Here is a 19,291-nt window from a genome sequence, read left to right as displayed (position 1 = left end):
GCTCCCAGAAACTTGAAATGTCAAGTGCTATGTGCTTACTATGGAGAAAGCAACCACTGGATGGCTAGAAACATAGGCTGTGCCCCATGCTATTTACCGGAACACTATCCTGGGCCTTGAATGCAAGTCCTATGGTGACATGGCACCCCAGAGAGAACTGAATCAGATAACGGGACTCATTTCCAGAACAACTTCATAGACACCTGGGCCAAAGAGCAGGGCATTGAGTGGGTATATCACATCCCCTATCATGCACCAGCCTCCAGAAAAAATCAAACAGTACAATGGACTGTTAAAGACTACACTAAGAGGAATGGATGGTGGAACTTTTAGAAACTGGGATTCAAATTTAGCAAAGTCCACATGGTTACTTAACATCAGGGAATCTACCAGTTGAGCTGGCCCTGCACAACTGAAGCTTCCACACACTGTAGAAGGGGATATAGTCCCAATAGTGTGCATGAAGAATGTGTTGGGGAAACAGCCTGGGTTACTCTTGCCTTTTACAAAGGCAAACCCATCCGTGGGATTGCTTTTGCTCAAGGACCTGGGTGCACTTGGTGGGTAATGCTAGAAGATGGAGGAGTCCGATGTGTACCTCAGGGGGATCTGATTCTGGGTGAGAACACTCCCATCACGTGAATTGTATGATGGTAATTGCTGCGTAATACCATAAACCAGATTAACAATATTCTGTAAGTATCTTTCAGGTTACTGAAGAATTAATTTACTAATGCTACTAATAAGAATAGAGAAAATAATACAAAATATACAAAACCAATCTTGAAAGTCTCAGCAACTGCAAAGCTGGCACCCAAAGTCCTGGACTGGACTCTGCAGCCAACCAGAGCTGGATTCAGTCTCTCACTAGGCCTCAGTTCGCAGAGATGACTAGCAAGATCCTCTCCTAATGTCAGCCATAAGCAAAAGGGATGAAAAAGGGAAAAAAGGACTAGATCCTCGTGATCTCCCACTTTTATATGAAGTATTCACGTGAATGGAATGTTATACACAGTTGGTCAGTTTCTTGGTCATCTGTTCCTCATTGCCCCTCTCGCAAGATGTGAATCTGTCCTTATCAATAAGTTAGCATTCCATTGCTATGTTTACCAAAACATGTATCTGGTTCTCCAGGAAAATGCAGTTAATATGAAGGCTTTAGCTGACAGGCAAATTCAGTAAAAGAGAAACTTGTTTTTTAACAAAACCAGGACACAACCACATAATGAGTGCCTACTAATGAACTAACACTTTAAGCCACATAATGAATGCCTGGTTTAGAGCTCTATGTAACCAATTGTGTTAAGAAAAAACAGAACCTCATCGAATGCCAAGATAAGAAGTTTTACAGCACTAGCTGTAACCTTTAGGAGACAAGATAACCAAGATTTACAGCAAAAGGGGGCGCCAGTCTGGTTTTGGTTGACTTGGCAGCTTGAGTTCCAGCCAATTCATCATAATGAGCCAAAAAAGTAAAAAGTTCACTGTGATGAAGCTGAAGGAGCCTTCATCCAAAGACCCCCAAAGACCCCTTCTCAAGACCACCAAGTGACACTGCGCAGGCGCAACAGGGAGGGGTCAAGGAGGAGACTACGGAAATGATTATCTGAGACTCATTTTAATAAGAAGCGGGGGAAAGTTATGAATATGTATAGGCGTTCCTGGGGTTATTATGAATATGTAATACCTTACTGTATTTAAGCACATCTCTTATTGTTAGAAGGTGTGTGTGTGTTGGGCAGAGCGAATCCCCCCCCCACCCAGCGCTGTTTTGCTTATGCTCTAATGAACACGTGTTTAAGGAATACAATTAAGGAATTGGATTAATCGCTGTTTATTCATGGAAAAAGTGTGAGTTATTTATTTCACCACTTTGTCAAATGTATCCCATCCCTGATCAGCAGTCCTCACTCCTCAAATAGGGACCCATAATTATAGAAGCCAAAGCCATATCTGTATGACACCAGCCCCACAGCCAGTTGTTGATCTGCTGAATGTGTCTGGTTGTACATGAGCCTTTCCCCTGCACTGGCAGGACTGAGGAGACACCATCTGAGCTTCCATGCCCTTTACCCTCATCCCCAGAGCTCTGTAGTCACTCTTGATAAAATTTGGGATACCCTTAACAGCACTGTTCCGGCCTACATGGAAGAACAGGAAAGGGGTAATAGTCAGAAGGCCAGACAAGCCCTGTCAGTCCTTCTGCAACATCCTGGATTCTAGCTTCTGGCAAGCAACAAACCTCCTGAGACATCAGGTCAGGTTGGCAGATTGATGCCTCCATTGCCTGTAGGAAGGAGTCTCCAGTAACTATAATATATCTTTTCTCCTTCGTGCAGACACAAGGCTTTGGCTCACCTACTTCTGATGAATCCCTTGAAGAGTCTTGTTTGTCCTCACCAGTGCCCAGAGCATTATTCCTATTCTGAAGTGCTTGGTTCCTCTGTGCCCCTGCTCTATTATTCTCTGTAAGGAGGAGTTTAAGAGAATGGGGTATACCAAAAGGATTGGAGAGACACAAAGAAGTTTGCACATGCACAAGGAGTATGGACCCCTCAAGGGACATCCATCTAACCCCTGTCCCAGGGCAGAGACCAGTCTTGTGAGCTGAAGCAAGAGGCTCTCACAGCCAGACTCAAACCACCAGGATGACAACTGTGCTGGTTTTGGCTGGGATAGAGCTAATTTTCATCATAGTAGCCTATATGGGGTATGTTTTAGATTTGTGCTGAAAATAGTGTTGATAACACAGGGATGTTTTAATTATTGCTGAGCAGTGCTTACACAAAGTCAAGACTTTTTCTGCTCATCACACTGCCCTGCCAATGAGTAGGCTGGGGGTGCACAAGAAGTTGGGAGGGGACACAGCTGGGACAGCTGACCCCAACTGACTAAAGGGATATTCCATATCATGTGAAATCATGCTCAGCAATAAAAATAGGGGAGAGGTTGGGGGGGGGGGGGGGGCTGCTGCTCGAGGACTGGCTGGGCATCGTGTGGTTGGTGGTGAGCAATTGTTTTCATTTGCATCACTTGTCTTTCTTGGGTTTTATTTATCTTTGTTATTTTTTCTTTTATTACAATTTATTATTATTATTTTATTTCAGTTATTAAACTGTTTTTATCTTAAACTACGAGTTTTCTCATTTTTACCCTTCCGATTCTCTCCCCCTATCCTGCTGGGGGAGAGTGAGTGAGCAGCTGTGTGGTTCTCAGTTACCAGCTGGGGTTAAACCACAACAACCTTGCAGTATTACTAAGTCAGCCTTTGGGCTTTGTGCTATATACTGCAAGACACAGGCAGCACTATCCTCTAAAATGCCAGTACAAAATGCCAACTTCATAAGAACATGTGCATGGTGATATAGTGATCGCAGTTAGAAGAAAATTGTACATCGAAGAGTTAGTGATCTACACAACAATTAACCTAAGTAAGCCCAGGCCTGCATTGTGCTGCACATATTCCTTAGCCACAGGATAAACTTAGCCAGCTTATTGTAACAGAGCAGCCTGCAGGCAGCTCTCATCTTGTACCAGTAATTATACCCCCTGCATTTCCTTGACTTAATCTAAAGCAATGAGTTCTCATGTAAACGTTATTTCTGTTTGACAGTAAAAATGAAGAGAGTTGTTTTCTTGTAAGAAGACCCTGTAAGAGCTCAAATTATCAAAATGGGGTAACAGACAACAACTTTCAACAGACAGGGTTTGCATGGTGTGCTACACCCTGATCAGAGACCCATTCAACACTGCACAATCTGGGGTTCCCAGCATCTGAAGGGACAAAACATTATCTATACTATCCTCTCCTTCTTTATAGTGTTAGCTCTAATAAATAGCATTTAAAATGATACATTACAGAGTCTAAACACCTTTCTTACTGGGATCATAATGAACCAGCACCTCCTGGTGCAAAACACCCTCCTCCCTCTCTATTCCTGAATCCCTATCCCCCTAATCTCCTTCTGCCCTCTTCCCCACCCTTCCCTCTTTCCACCTCCCCACATTCTCTCCCCCTTACCTCCAACCCCTTCTCCTTTCTCCCTCCCCCACAACCCCCTCTCCCTACTTCCCCCTCTTCCCCATCCCTTCAACCCTATGCGCCTTTGTCTCCTCCCCCTCCTCTCTTACCTACTCTCCCTTCCTGTCCCCCTCCCAACTTCCCCTCCCCATTTTCCCCATCTCCCTCTCATCCTTCTCCCCTTCCCTCCTCTCCCTACCCCCTCACACCCCTCCTCCATCCTATCCATTCTTCCCCCATCTCCCTCTCCCCTCCCATGATAGATGTTTCCTTTACAATTTCTTCTCTAGACTCTTTTTGCAAAAGACAAAGAGTTGCAGGGAAAGCAAATAAAATTCTCCAAGTCACAAACTTTTTGCTTTTTCATAATTCTTTATAAGGTTCTGCCTCCCTCCTTCCCAACTATGTGGCTCTCATTTCTTAGGACACATCTGTCACAGTATAGCACAGGCATGCTGCTGCTATCTTAAACCTCTTAGGGGAAAGCTCCTGCAGCAGTCAGGAACTGTGCAAGGTTTGGAGCTTCCCCCTCCCCATTCTGAAAGCACATCCCTATTCTTTGGAGCCTAACACTAGTAAGAGGCAGAATGAAATAAAAAAAATACACAGAAAAGTATGGGAATATGCCACCAAAATGACTTAGTTCACCTATGACAAATCAGTATGTTACTGTGGCCACAAGGTCGTCTTCTCTTCACCTCTCAGCACTTCACAGTCTAAGCAGAAACAGAATTATCAAGACTAGGTAAACTCTACACGTGTGCAATATGGCACTGTTGCAGGTAGGCTGGCATTTACCTTTCTCAGCTGATTAAGAAGTTACCTGAGCACCCTCAGCATTGCAGGAGTCAGGCAGCCAGGACAGGGCAAGGAATCATCAGGGCATGTGTCAGTCAGATTTATCACTGCTTGCTACACCTCGAATTAGAGAGAGTTTTGCAAGCCACACTGGAGAGGGAATGGGAAGTATTATGAACCACCTCACTGAACTTGTCCCCTCCTTCAAGGCTGCTGTCAGCTTGCTGCCATTCCTCGCTCTCTGGTGTCCTTACTAGAGGGTGAGGGAGAAGATCACAGTGCACCTGCAAAGGTGCAGCCCTACCACTACAGCAGTGTGTTTTACAACAGGTGCAAGGAGGGGGACTCTTCTCCCTGTCTCTCGCGGCACACAGACAGTTGTCAGAGGCCAAAATGGTGGAGGAGACTGTATCTCTGGTGAATGTCTGGAGGCAGCAGTCTTTCCTACTTTGGAGGAAGAAGGGGAAAGCCTCATCCAGTACATGTAAGCTACACTAAACCCCATGGCTTTCCCTGAGTTGAGTGGTGTCGATCCTCCTTTCTATTGGCTATATATTTCCTCTTCCTTCCTGTGTGCAGTAGCAGCGGCTTCTGGACAGAGAAAGAACGAAGAAAAAAAAGAGAAAGAATTAAAAAAAACAAAAACAAACAAAAAAACAACAACAACAAAAAAAACCAAAAACAGGTGGAGAAGGAAAGGAACTGGGAGACCTTGAGCTTAGGACGGGAAAGAGCTAACGGATGCAAAAAAGAGTCAGCGTTCTTACAGTAACAATAGAAGAGGGAACAGAGGAAGAGGGGTGTAGATTAAAGCAACGGAAGAGGAAGAGAGGCCTAAGATTCACTGTATCGTGGCGCCTGGGAAGTCGCTGCTGGTGGATCCGCCCCCTAAGGGAGGGAGGGAAAGAGGCAGCCCAGCCGGCTGGCTGGCCGGTGCTGTTGGAACAGCTACTTCTTCTTTGCTTCATCCCTGCCCCTCCCCCCCCCATTTTTTTTCCTTTTTTTGTTGCTTATTCGGCTTCGCACTTGGGGGGCAGTGCGTAAGGCGGGAGGGACCTAGACTAAAGCGACGCCCGAGCAGCCCAGCGGGAGCCTAGGCCTGGGCTGCAGTCTCAAAATTAGGATGTCTCGACATGAAGGTGAGACACCCAAAGCCGCGGAAGGGGGAGGGGGGGGACAGAAGATACGTCCTTGAGTCCTATACGGCGTCAGGGCCTTGCATGCTGCCGTGTGAGGTGGGTCAACATGGCGGCGGCGCCGCCGCCGTTGCCGAGAGCGGGGCCTGTGGAGTCGGTCGTGGAAAGTGGCCATGGAGGGAGGAGGAAGGCGGTGGTCAGTCGTGGCTTTGCAGCGTTGCTGGAGGGGAGGTGGTGGTTGTGTCTGTTATGGGTAGGCCCCAAGTTTCTTTTCTGTCGCCACTAAGCACGTATGCCGGGCCTGTGCTCGCTGAGGTTGAAGGGCCTGCTGCAGCTTGAAATAGGCCTAGTCTTTGTCATCCCTCATTAGTTTGCGACTTGGGCCGTGCCTTGCTCTGGACAAGGAGTATGTCCGAGGCAGCTAATAGAGGGAAGGAGACAGGAGAGCTGTTTATTTTCATTCATCTTATGTAACTTTTTAAAGGATGGGCCTGAGAGGTGGTCCTGGAGGAATTTGTTTTGGGTGAAAAGATGAAGATGTAAGAGGGATGGGAGGTGTGTGTTAGGGTGGCTTGCTGATGTGTCCTGGGAGTCGTGAAAAGGAGAAGGGGAGGTAGGCTTGGCATGATATGCTCCCTGTGAGGGGGAAGTACTTCCAGGTTTCTTAGGGCAGGGAGGAGAAAGGACTGTGGGGCATGAGGCACGGGGGGAGTATTGCTTGAGGGAAGGTGTTACAAGGAGGGTGGCCTGGCATCCAGGGGAAGTGAATTGGGGTGTCGTCTGCTTTGGTATAATGAAGGTGGGGGGGTTGCACGGCAGGGGTAGGAAGAACTCATGCATGTAATTAACTGTGGTGTTGGGATTGGTAGAAAGAGTTTTTGTAGTCTTCATGGTCTTGTTCAGGTGTAGTTTGTATTTTGGTAGCTTTGGCAGGTTGAGAAGTAATTTAATTTTTTTAGTTTTGTCTTTTAAAAGAGGAAACATGCCAATGCAGCAGCAACTTTTGTAGAGAGATCATAATAAAATGATTTTGTGTGTTTGTCCTTGTTTTGCATTTTTATTTTTGCTATGAGTAAGTGAAGTGAATAGTTAAGGGTTAATAAAAAAGAAGAATGGAGAAAAAAATTAAAGAGAATTTATGTAGAGAGAAGTTGTGTGTGATATTAGTAAAGAAACTTGCTTGGTTTTCTACCTCTTACTGGTAGTTGCACTGTTATAAAATATTCTGTAGAAGTTCTGCCTTGTATATTGAAAGTATAGTTTTTTTGCTCTGTTAGGTACTAAATTTAACACCTGTCTCCATGCATAAGTTTGATTCTCCTAGAGCTGTGAGAATAATTTTTTTAAAAGGAATGGTGATATCTTTATTTAATCTTAATATTTTAAAAGCAATGTGCTAGAAGACGTAAATGTTTGGACGTAATAATATTTCTAGATGGAGAGTTGGTAGCTTGATGCTGAACTAAACTATGATGGCTATTCATTGTATAGCTACAGCATTTTTTTAATGTGTATATGCTTGCTTATCTATGACCAGTCTTGCCTGAATCTACTAACACTTTTTAAATCTAGTAAAGGTACCAAATCCTCTTGGCTCTTTTCTGATTAAGATGTGGTTTTGTGTGTGTTGGTTTTTTGGTGGAGTGTGGGTACTTTTTTGGGGGAGGGGGGTGGTGGTGTTGAATTATCTGCATCCTATGCAGATAATGAGGCAAATGCTAACAACAGTGAGTAAAATAAGGGTTAATAAAAAGGTTTTGTTTGTGGCTTTGTTGGAGAAAGTACTCTGTAAACTGCTGCTGTGATAGATATCCAGGGTAGATTTAAAGCAGGGTAGTAGGATGTGGACTCATTAGATTGCACTGGTTAAAGCTACAAAAGCGGTATGATGCCTTGTTCAGTGTTGAGATATTTTAATAAAGGAGAAGAATTACTAAAACTTTTTTTTTTTAAATGTGTTTCTGATTGATAGCCTCTATCTTTTGAGGTTTTTCTAGTGGATGTTAGGGTTTTTTTTGTAGTGCAGGAAATAATGTTTTTCTCAGTCTGTTCATCAGCAGAAATCCAAGTATGGAAATAATGTTAAATGTGGTTTTGTTAAAAATTGAAAATGTATATAAATGTTCTTTGAAGTTGCATGTTTTTAAAAATGCAAATAGTTATTTTAAGTGTTAATTTTATATTAGTTATAAGGTTAGAATAAGTTGCCTTGATGTAGGGTCTGTGGTTGGCTGAGAGTTCTCAATCTGTAAGTTAATGGAAGCTTTTGCAAGGATAAGGTATAGGAGAAAAGTGAGTTTCAATCATGTTAATAAATTGTGTCTTTGCTGTGTGTTTTTTGTCAAAATACCTTATTTTTGCCAGAATCAGATTTGTGATGGGAAGGATGTATTTGAGAAGATAAACGCTGGAGAACTTGGAATTCCAATGTCTTGGGGCTCTAAATAAGCATCTGATGGACATAAAAGCTTATTTTTCAGCAGAGTTTTTGTGGCAACAAATTAAGTCATGTTGTGGATCAGAAGTTGGTTGGGACACAGGAAAAGAGAGAGTAGAATTCAACCATCGACTGCTTGCTATTGACTGTTTAATACCTTCAGAAATTGAACTGGTATAGAACTTCAAAAAATATCCAAAGAGTGGGGGATGTGGGGGAAGGAAATGTTTGCAAATAAGACAGTTATTTGAGCTAGGTGTGACTAGAAGGACTTCCAAGGAAATTTAGAAAGAGCTAAATAAGCTCAGTGCATGAGCAGCACAAGATGAGTGAAATTAACTTGTGTTAAAAGAAAAAGCAATAGGGAGAAATTAACTTTTCGGGTACCTTGAAGTGTCTACTTCACTGGTATCAACTTGGGAAAGATTGTGGGGTATCACTGTAGATAATCATGCTTCTGTTTTGGCTGCTACTGTGTTTGATAAGATATGAAAAATGTTACTGCATTCGACAAGCTGTTCGGAACAGCAAGGTTGTCAAGTTGAGCACTCAGGAGCTGGGATGTGCCAAAACTAGCTTGTGCAGAGAAACTTAATTTAGCCCTCTTTGAATACAGGCATTGTGAAATTGTTAGGTTGGTGCAAAAGTAATTGCAGTTTTGGACTGTGAATTTTAAATCATTAGAACTAGGCTCAAACATCTTTATTAATCAAAATAGGAACCATAACAATCAACACATTTTTGCCAATGATAAATAAGTTTGTTTATTCCTGTAGCGCAAAAATCTGTGCTTTGGGATTCGATGAACTCTTGGAAAGCATTTTCTGCATCCTGCTGGTTGTGGAAGCGTTTTTCCTGCCAAAAGTTGTCAAGATGCTTGAAGAAGTAGTAGTTGGTTGGTGAGAGGTGAGGTGAATATGGCAGATGAGGTCAAACTTTGTAGCCCAATTCGTTCAACCTTTGAAGCGTTGGTTATGCAACATGTGGTCACATGTTGTCGTGGAGAAGAATTGGGCCCTTTCTTTTGACCAATGCCAGCTGCAGGCGTTGAAGTTTTCGGTGCATCTCATTGATTTGCTGAGCATACTTCTCAGATGTAATGGCTTTGCCAGGATTCAGAAAGCTGTAGTGAATCAGACTGGCAGCAGATCACCAAAGAGTGACCATGGCCTTTTTTTACTGCAAGTTTGGCTTTGGGAAGTGCTTTGGAGGTTCTTCTTGATCCAGCCACTGAGCTGGTCATCGCTGGTTGTCATATACAATCCACTTTCTGTTGCATGTCACAATCCAGTCAAGAAATCGTTGTTGTTGTGTAGAATAAGAGATGACGACACTTCAAAACAACATTTTTTTTATTTTTGGTCAGCTCATGAGGCACCAACTTATCGAGCTTTTTAACCTTCCCAATTTACCTCAAATGCCAAGAACCTGTAGAATGGTCGACATTGAGCTGTGGAGTTCTTCGTCAACTTTTCCTGTAGTTTGAAGAAGATCAGCTTTGATGATTGCTCTCTGTTGGTCTTCGTCGACTTCAGATGGCTGGCCACTGTGCTCCTCATCTTCAAGGTTCTCATCTCCTTTGCAAGACTTCTTGAACCACCACTGCACTGTATGTTTGTTAGCAGTTCCTGGGCCAAATGTGTTGCTGATGTTGTGAGTTGTCTCTGCTGCTTTACGACCCATTCTGAACTCAAATAAGAAAATAGCTTCAATGTGCTTTTTGTCTAACATCATTTCCATAGTCTAAAATAAATATAAATAGGAAGTAATAAGCTAGTAGCAAAAAAGGCATAAAGCCAGAAAAGCGCATTAAAATGATGTATAACATAACCACATGTATTTAAGAATGTATTCCAGTATCAAATTACAAATTTCAACTATGTAAAAACCACAGTTACTTTTGCACCAACCTAATACATAGCCACATATTATCTTCTCTGTTGTGCTCTGCCTTTTCAAGGGTGTATAGGGAAGGAGGCTGTTTTATGTAGGAGAGGACCAGATGAGGCATTATAGAAAGAATATATTTTTGTGATGTTGATAGTCGAATTTTGTTGTGGAAAGCTGTATTGTTTTCTGCATTTTCTGTGGAGTTCTTGAGTAATGCCAGGCAAATTGCTTGGAGAAGAGGTTACAGGTGGCTGCTATCGCTGTATTGTTTCATGACAGTCTGAAGATTTTGGCCCTTCACAGTTGCAACTCTCCCTGCAAATTAGTAGCTCTTCTACTGTTTTAGTTCGTAGAAGTGTTTTGGCTGAGACTTCAAACAAAATGCATTCTTGCCCTATGGAAATTTAGGTGGATAAATGTGGTAGTTTTAACTATGAAAATTACTTGTAAGAAGAGCAACAAACAAATTCAGGCAGCACTGTTGGATTTCAATATAACAGTGTTATAAACTATTTTATGCAACTTGAATCTACTTCAAAGAACTCAGGAACTAATGTGACTGGGGGGGTGATGGGGAGAGAGAAACAAAGGACTGTTGCGTGCATAGATACTGAAAAAATCTTGATCTTCAGGGTTGACAAAGAGTATCTAAAAAGTACTAATAGCTTAAATAATATAGATGAAGAGTGCCTATAGTGTGTTTTTTTTTTTGTTGTTTGTTTTTTTTAATAGAAGAACAGGAGGTTTTTACAACTAAAGAGGCTGATTCAAAACTGTTTAACAGAAGTGCATTTTCACACAGTGTGTAACTAGACTATGCAGTGATTTTTTTTCACATAAAAAGTTATACTGCCTGGTTTCCAGTTTGAAGGATTAAAACTTTGGATTCTATCTCAAACTCTGTATTTCACATCTCTTAACTATTTGAGACTAAAAGGTTGCTGTAGAGAGTCTAATGTCTGATTCTGTGATGTTCTTACAACTTTACAAACTTTACATGCATAGTCAGCTGAATCTCTGATGCGAACTCATGCTAATTCCGAAGTTCTTATGTAAATATGATCCTTAATGTCATTCACATGTATTGGGTTTAAGTGGCAAGGTTTGGTTGGTTGGTTGTTTTGTTTTTTGGTTTTTTTTTTGGGGGAGTGGGACCTGCAGGGGTGGCATCAGTGGGAGGAGACATGGCGCTGGGCAGAGGTGGTTCTGGCTGGCTCTGCAAGGGACCCACCGTTGTCAAAGATGAGGAAGTCATTGAAGCTGATAGCACTTCTGTGAAAACAAATTTAAGAAAGGGTAAAAATGCTGTGCAGCAGTGTGTTTAAGAAAGGGGGGGGAGGGGAGTGTAAGTGTAAGAAACAAACTTGCAGACAGCAAGGTCAGCAAAAGAGGAGGAGGTGCTCCGGAGTGCTATAGCAGGTATATTTCCCTGCAGCCTATAGAAAGAAGTGAGAGCAGACCAGTGGTGGGACCTGTGGCCTTTGGAGAGGACCACAATGGAGCAGGCTCCAGGAGGGAACTGTAGCCCATGGAGAGGATCTGGTGCAGAAGCAGGCTAGTGGCAGAAACTGCAGCCTGTGGAGAGGACCCCATGCTGGAACAGTCTTTTCCTGAAGGACTGTAGTCTGTGGAGCAGACCTATTCTGGAGCAGGGGAAAGAATGTGAGGAGAAGGAGCCGTGGAGACAAACTGTTATGAACTGACCGCAATCCCCAGTTCCACATCCTTCTGAGATTGTGCGATGTCAGGTGCTAGATGATAAAACCACAAAGTTAGCACACCTTCACAGTACTTACATCATTTATACTTTTGATTTTGGTTAGTGTCTTCCCAGGTTTACACCCCCCTTTCCAGGATTGGTTAGTAATTTACATAGGGTTACACAATCATTTTCTTGTATTATGCATGCTTATGGGTTGGGGTCTTCGCTCCTGTGGGTGTGATATTTAGTACTATAATGAGCAAAGTTCATCTAAAGGACACTTTATCTGATGATCTCAAGATATGTTAAACAAACTAAACTAATTGTGCAGCTTCCAGGCTGTCCAAATTGCAAGGACAGGAGCTCCTGATAAAGAGCTCTTTGAATAACTCTTTGTTAAAGAAGCAGACTGACCTGAAACTGGTCCACTGATATACATATCCTTGGGTAATTGTTGACAGGATTTAAATATCTTTAGGTTAGTAATTGCCAACAGGATTCAATCTTTTAAGTGGTAATGGCTACGTAGTGACATGCTCAGTAGTTTCACTGGTTTTCAGTATGTATAAATGAATTTTTTGGTTTTGAGATATTTCATGAAGCTCTATTTTGCATAAGCTTGACAACTGTCTGGAGCCTAAAAGTGAGGTCTCTGCAAAGTTAAAATATTTTTTTTCCTCTCATAGAAGTGCCTTCAACTTTTTTTTTTTTTTTTTTATTGCTTGCATAAGTGCTCTTCATTCATAGAATTCAGAACTGAATCTCAGAAGTGAGTACAAACAGTTGCTTGACTCATACCTTTTGCAGTCTTTGGTTCAAGGTTGGAGCCTTTTTTGAACATGAATAAAACCCTCAAGGTACTTTGAAAAGTGACTAGGTTTCTTGTTTAAACTAAAGCTATCTTCTCTGACTTTCCAAAATATTTGAGTTGCTCTACCACTTAAATGATCCAACGTAGGGTTTTTTTTTTTATATTCTAGTATAATTTTTTTTCAGTACACATGTATCATTTTGGGTTCAAAGAAACCCTTATTTTTGCAAGTCAGCTCGTTGTCTGGGTATGAGACCTGCTGAGAGGAGTCAACAAGAGAGGCTCTCCTTATATTACTATGCAGACTCTGGGAGATGGGGGTGTGTGCGTTCTGCTTTCAGGGATATAGGGCTCACAGGATGCAGGGGAAGAGCATTTTGGGATTGTGTAAGACTTAGTATGGGGTATTTAGGGGAAGGCCCAAAGGCAAGGGAAGAAAGGTATCAAGGTGGATTGGATGGAATAAGCATGGGAAAATAGAGGGATAAGGGGATAAAAGGCCCAGTCACATGTAAACAGGTTGCTGATCAGTATGCTTGTCTGGCCATGCCCTGTGCCTGATCAGTGCAGTCTGTCCTGTCTTATTAAGCTTCCTAACTGTTTTTCCTAGGTGAGAAGGTTCTCTGTTGTGTGTCTATGGAGGTCTAAATGCCAGCAACTGGAGAAGGGGCTGTGGAATTATAGGGACTCATGAGCCTGAGGTCCCAGCAACTGAAGTGCCTTCCAGTTGTGTGGGTGCATGTAATAGCTAGTAAACTTCAAGCTGGACTAGCCAGAAAGTAGGAAAAGAGGCTTGGGAGCCAGGTATTGAAGAGTTTGTAAGTCTGGGTCAGTTACTGGAGAGACCAGAGGGTCTGAGAGACAACTACTGGAAAGGCCAAAAGTCTGGATGGGCTACTGGAGAGACCTATTTATATGTGTGTCTTTGTGTGAAACAACTGGAAGACCAGGGGATCCAGGGGCCAGCTACTGGATAGACTGTCTAAGGTCAGTTACTGGAGGAATCCACAGTATGTGTGTGTGTATGTGTACGTGCATGAAGTCTGAATACCAGTAGCTGGAGTGGGGCTGCAGGCCTTGGGAGTTCACATGCCTAGTTGCCCGGAATGGGGGAGACCAGGGATCTAGGGGCCAGCTACTGGAGGGATTAATAGTGTACATATGTATGTGTTTTCCATTAATGGGCTTTTTTCATGATCAGCCAGAGAGAGAATCAGGAACAAGCCATTGGTGCTGTTTGTGAGAGTGTTGCTTTATTTTTTCATCAGCGTTGATCTGTGTGGCTGGCTTTGTGTGTATGTGTTGTGTGCATGTGGAAATACTTGCTCACTCAGTCTTGCTACTCTTTGGAACTGGGAGTATGGCACTGTGGTAGCCTTGCCTTTATTGAGCTACTAGCTTTAGCACCTTCTAATAGCATGTACCTTTTAAATAGAATAACAAATTTAATAGAATCAAAGAATTGTTTTGGTTGGAAGTGACTTACAAAGGTCATCTAGTCCAACCCCCCTGCAATGAGCAGGGACATCTTCAACCAGATCAGGTTTCTCAGAGCCCTGTCCAGCCTGGCCTTGAATGTCATCAGGGATGGTGCATCCGCCACCTTTCTGGGCAACCTGTTCTAGTGTTTTATCACCCCCATTGTAAAAAAATTTCTTCCTCATGTCTAGCCTGAATCTTCTCTCCTTCAGTTTAAAACCATTACCCCTTGTCCTATTGCAGTAGGCCCTGTTAAACAGTCTGTCCTCATCTTTCCACCTAGCCTTGTGTAAAGGTAAGAGTTTACAAGGAAAATTGAGTTTTACTGATACCAGATGTGTTAAATAATCAGTGGCTGAAAGAAAAAACTTGATTAAGTGTATAAAACTATGAGTTAGGATGAAGGCAGTTTGTCTGCTTGACTGAGCCATAATGCTACTTAGTTCTCTGAAACCTAATCAGGTATATCACTTGTTCCCATTGTTCATTTTCTCCTTTTTTGTCACTCTTCTGTGTGTGTTTTATTGTGTGTTAAGGCAAGTTCTGAAAAACCTTCAAAAACCCTTCAGCCTGTGTTCTCATAAGCTGAATCTTTATTGTCCAAAACCAAAAACCTCAGGACCTTGATCCCATGATATTAAATGAGGAATTTCACCCTTGAATTTAATGAGTGCAGGGTTAGGTTGTTAATATTTTCTTGCACTTGTTAGTGTTTAAAGCTCTCCTCAGTTCAAGTATTCTCTGTTCATAGAATTCATGTGTTTGCCAATTTCCCAACTAACAGAAATGTTAAGACCATGCACAGTACCAATTCTTATGCTTCCACTTAAGTCTTTCTGTGCTGATACAATGCATTACTGTTTACTTAAATTACTGTATTTATAATAGATTAGCAAGCTTTCTTGTTGTGATGGTGTTTGAAGACTAAATTATCTTAATTGAAAGATAAGGCTATTGAGAGACAGCATCAGATTTTCAATTAAAACAAAGTCTGCTTGATTACAAGTCCTTGCATTGTCCACTAAGTTTGTAATTATTTTTTCAAAAGTTATTAGGTATGAAAAGCTTTTAAATAAGTTTTGCTTATAGCTTATGACTGGTTATATTCTAAATGTTTAGATATGTTAAAAGTAATATTTGAGAAGATTTTTCTTAAATGCAGAGGTCCATAGTAGTCTGGATACAGGCATATCTTTGCTATAGGAGGAAGTGCTTCATTAATAGTTCTTTAACTCAGAGAAAAGTAGACTGTAATCATAAAGAGACTAATTAGGGCATCAGGTATAAAGAAAAAAATTTGGATGGTCAGTATTACCATTGTGAAGCTCTTTGCTTATTTAACTGTGAAAAATGTGGTTTGTCTCTCTTGCAGTGTTTTCTGGAAGTTGTAAAGCTAGCAAAGAAATGAATAGAAGGCAGCAAATAGAAGTGTTATTCTTGGAGGTTTCAGCATTGACAACTGTTTTCCAATAATGTGAATTAAGCAATTGCATGTTGCTAAACAAGCTAAAGCTAAAGAGAATTTTCTGCAGCTGTTTTATCTAAATTAGTTGCCTGGGAATCCTATAACCATATTAAAATTGTCGTCTTGTACATAGTTGCTTTCTGAATTTGGTATAAGTGACTCCAGTTTTTTTGTCTTTTTCTCTTTAAAGTGGATGAAGTTTTGCTCTTCACTAGAGCTGAGACTGAGAAGTGTTCATCCTGGCTTGTCAGGAAGATAGTTGTATTAGATTGTAGGCCATATAATGATATATATTTTTAGGGAGTGGGTGTCAAATGATGTCTAGAGAGCAGGTTCAGTTTTGGAAAGTGTCTAACTAGAGGACTCTCCAATTCATGTTCTTGGTGTCCCAGGCATATACTTGAAAAGCTGAAAGCATCTGCGGATTTGCATGTAAGTCCTTAGAACTGATTTATCTTCTTGATGTCTTTATAGAGAAGGTATGTTTTAATATTGACAGAAAGTGATCCAAGTTAAACCTAGAGTGTTTTGATATAAAACCCATTCTGGTCTACTTCAGGATAAATGAGTAATGTTTATATTTTCTCTCACAGAAGTATTTGTCTTGTAGCCTCTCAGTGGCTTGATCCTTGTGATAATTGACTTGATAACATCAGTAGTTCAGTGATTTGTGGGATGAGGGGGCACAAAGTACTGTGAACTTTATCACTTGTCTGAATGTAACCTTGTATTGAATACATTTAAAAATAAACTGCATTCCCTGGGTCTACTAGTACCCTATGTTATGACATCCTGCTAGGATTGTAAGAAGACAACTCTGTCCAACAGGCTGTTCCACCTAGGGGGTACTGAAACTGTTTCGGTGATATAAAAGAAAAAAATTAAGCACTTAGTGTTTATACTTGGGTTGCAAGATAATTCTTAAGCATGTAGCATTGGTATTAGTTGGGGCATGCTTTCTCTTGGTATGACAGATGTAATCAAGAGGTACTCAATTTCTTTGCCTCAGTTTTCAACGGTAATCTCTCCTCCCATATCTCTTGATCCCCCGAGCCTCAAAGTGGGGACTGGGGGAATGAAGTCTCCTGCCATTGTAGGAGGAGATCAGGTTTGAGACTACCTGAGGAACCTGAATGTATCCTGGAGAGAATATAGGGATCCTCCCACTCATATCACTGATGTCAGATAACTTTTAATTGGGAAATATGTGTTTGTTACTACCTACATAAGAACTAGAGAAATCACCACAGTGTCAATCATCTCAAAACTGATGGGGGGGAGCTTTATTCAGTTGGACTGTATTATAAATAATTATAGAAAATGCACGTGGAAGTTTCTGTACAGTATTGCTTTAGCAATCAGTGTTGCCAGCTGCACAAAACTTGATAGTTAATTTTTTTCTGGACTAGCTGTTCCGTGTTGGGTGCTATTTCATGTCTTCTGACAGCTAAGACTAAAAGGAAGAAAAAGGGGGAGAGATTTCCCTCTGTCCAGTCGCTAGCAGTTTAGGAAAGGGTATTCTGCGTAGCAGTTAGAAGGGTTTTGTTTAAGCTGTTTTAAATGGCTACACATGTTTCTTGTGAAGAATCTTGTGCAGCCACTGCAAGATATCACTTTTATCCCTGGGAGACTCTGGACAAACTCTTTAAATTCCAGTTTCTTTCTTAAACAGTTTTCAACTGTTTTACTGCCTTTAGTCTTGACCACGTAAATGGTTCTAGCTTGGTTGTTTTCAGTATATATTTGCAGTGAGTTAAGAGTTCCAAATGCTTTTTTAACCCCAGCACAGTTGGGTGAGACATCAATATACTCTTAACTAGTATTTAAATAATGTTGTTTATTTTAAAAACATTTTAAAAGGTGCAGTTAGCAAGCTACTAAGATCCTTTTCTAAATGGGACCAAGGCTGGAATTTTTCAAAAGATTTATATTAAGGATGTTCTAGTTATCTTAGTTCCCAAATTTAGCTTAAAAAAAATCTCAGATTGGGGGCATTTTTTCTGTCACATATAGCTATGGAAAGCTTTCCAAACTGCGTGAGAGCAGTAATCAATCAGTAGAACGTTAGTGACAATGTTCTGTTGCTACCAGTATCCAGTATCAACAGATTCAGAGGAGGAACAAACTATTCTGTGCTACACAACTATATTCTCTCCCAAGGGAGATTTCCTCCCTCCCCCTAAAACCCTGCAGGTGAAATGTTTTATGCTCTATAGCATAATAGATTTGAAAGAGTCAATTCTTCCTGAAAGTATTTATTATAGTAACTGGATATTCTTGCCAAAAGAAGACTAATAATTTCTCAGTCTTAAATTTCTCAACTCAGCGATATCATGAGGAAATTAATTATATACCATAATTGTACATTGTGGGATAAGTACATTGGGCACCAGTCTGATACAAATAATAGATTTTATACAAGTGATGATAATGCTGGTTTTGAAAATAAGAAAATTTGACATAAGGTAAGCTAAAGCTACTAATTTAGAAATTGGAAAAATAAGATATGTCCAAGGACATTATTTCCTAGCTTAGTAGTTAATTGCACTAGTGCTTCTTAAGATAAAAGGAACCTTTAGCTAGACTGTCTTGGGAGAATCATGTTAACACTCTTCTGGGAAAGATCATCTTTAAATGATTCGCTGATAGTCTCTTAGTATGTATGAAAAAGCTTATATTTCAAGTCATAGCTTTTATAGACATCTCCTAATAAATGTGGGAAATAAAGTGAAAGGGCTTGTTTTCATAATTGAAGCAAATGGAATTTGTTTGAAGAATGAGGGAAGATGAAGCAAAGGGGTATGAGGGAAGTGCTGAATCCTCTGTTGACCTGCAATTCCTTGAAGACTGGAGTGGGTGAAATTCCTTGGATAAAAGCATAAAATGCAATAATTACTGTATGCTCTTGGTAAGAATGGTAATAAAACTTTGTAGATTATTTGCAGTATTTAAATACCCTTCTTTCCCTATTTTGATGTCTATTGAGCAATGTGTTCTGCTGAATATGCATCATCAGTTTAAGTTAGCTAGTAGAAAACGATCCAGAAGGTAGGAAATTCATCCTGACATTTTTTAGACATGATAAAAAGCCTGGGAAAGATGAATTTGGTGCAAACAGCCTCGGTGCTTTGGATTCAGATCTACAGGTCTGACTGGCGCCATAGCTATGATCACAGTACACTTACAAAGTTGAATCATTGTTTTATGAATGAGGAGTAGTGTGTTGCCTAATTATTCCATCTAGTAAATGTTGTTGCTGTTTAACACTTGATAGCAAATGATTTTTCTTAACTGTTTGGTTATGATGAATCTAGTGGCGTTCGTCATGTACGTAGAATGTTTCACCCAGGCCGGGGTTTGGGAGGCCCCCGTGCACGTAGATCAAACATGCATTTTACTAGCAGTTCCACTGGTGGGCTTTCATCTTCTCAGAGTTCATATTCTCCAAGCAATAGAGAAACCATGGATCCTATAGCTGGTAAGAGCTGTGACCACTGATTTTAGCTCAGAGTCCTTAAATAGACTTTGAAACAGAACCCAAGATGATAATAG

The 19,291-nt window shown here is 41.1% G+C and overlaps 1 protein-coding gene across 1 annotated transcript in view; it reads left to right on the top strand.

The window, feature by feature from the left end:
- Positions 1-5,704: 5,704 nt before the first annotated feature.
- LOC308051421 (E3 ubiquitin-protein ligase KCMF1-like) overlaps positions 5,705-19,291 on the top strand; it is a 70,285-nt gene continuing 56,698 nt past the window's right edge. The window contains exon 1 of the mRNA XM_080361848.1: positions 5,705-5,958. Coding sequence (XP_080217974.1) covers positions 5,943-5,958 — 16 coding nt within the window. The 5' untranslated portion in view covers positions 5,705-5,942. The remainder of the gene's footprint in view (positions 5,959-19,291) is intronic.

This window comes from Nesoenas mayeri, assembly GCF_963082525.1.
Source record: "Nesoenas mayeri genome assembly, chromosome: W".
NCBI lineage: Eukaryota > Metazoa > Chordata > Aves > Columbiformes > Columbidae > Nesoenas > Nesoenas mayeri.
This window is presented reverse-complemented; position numbering and strand designations above follow the sequence as displayed.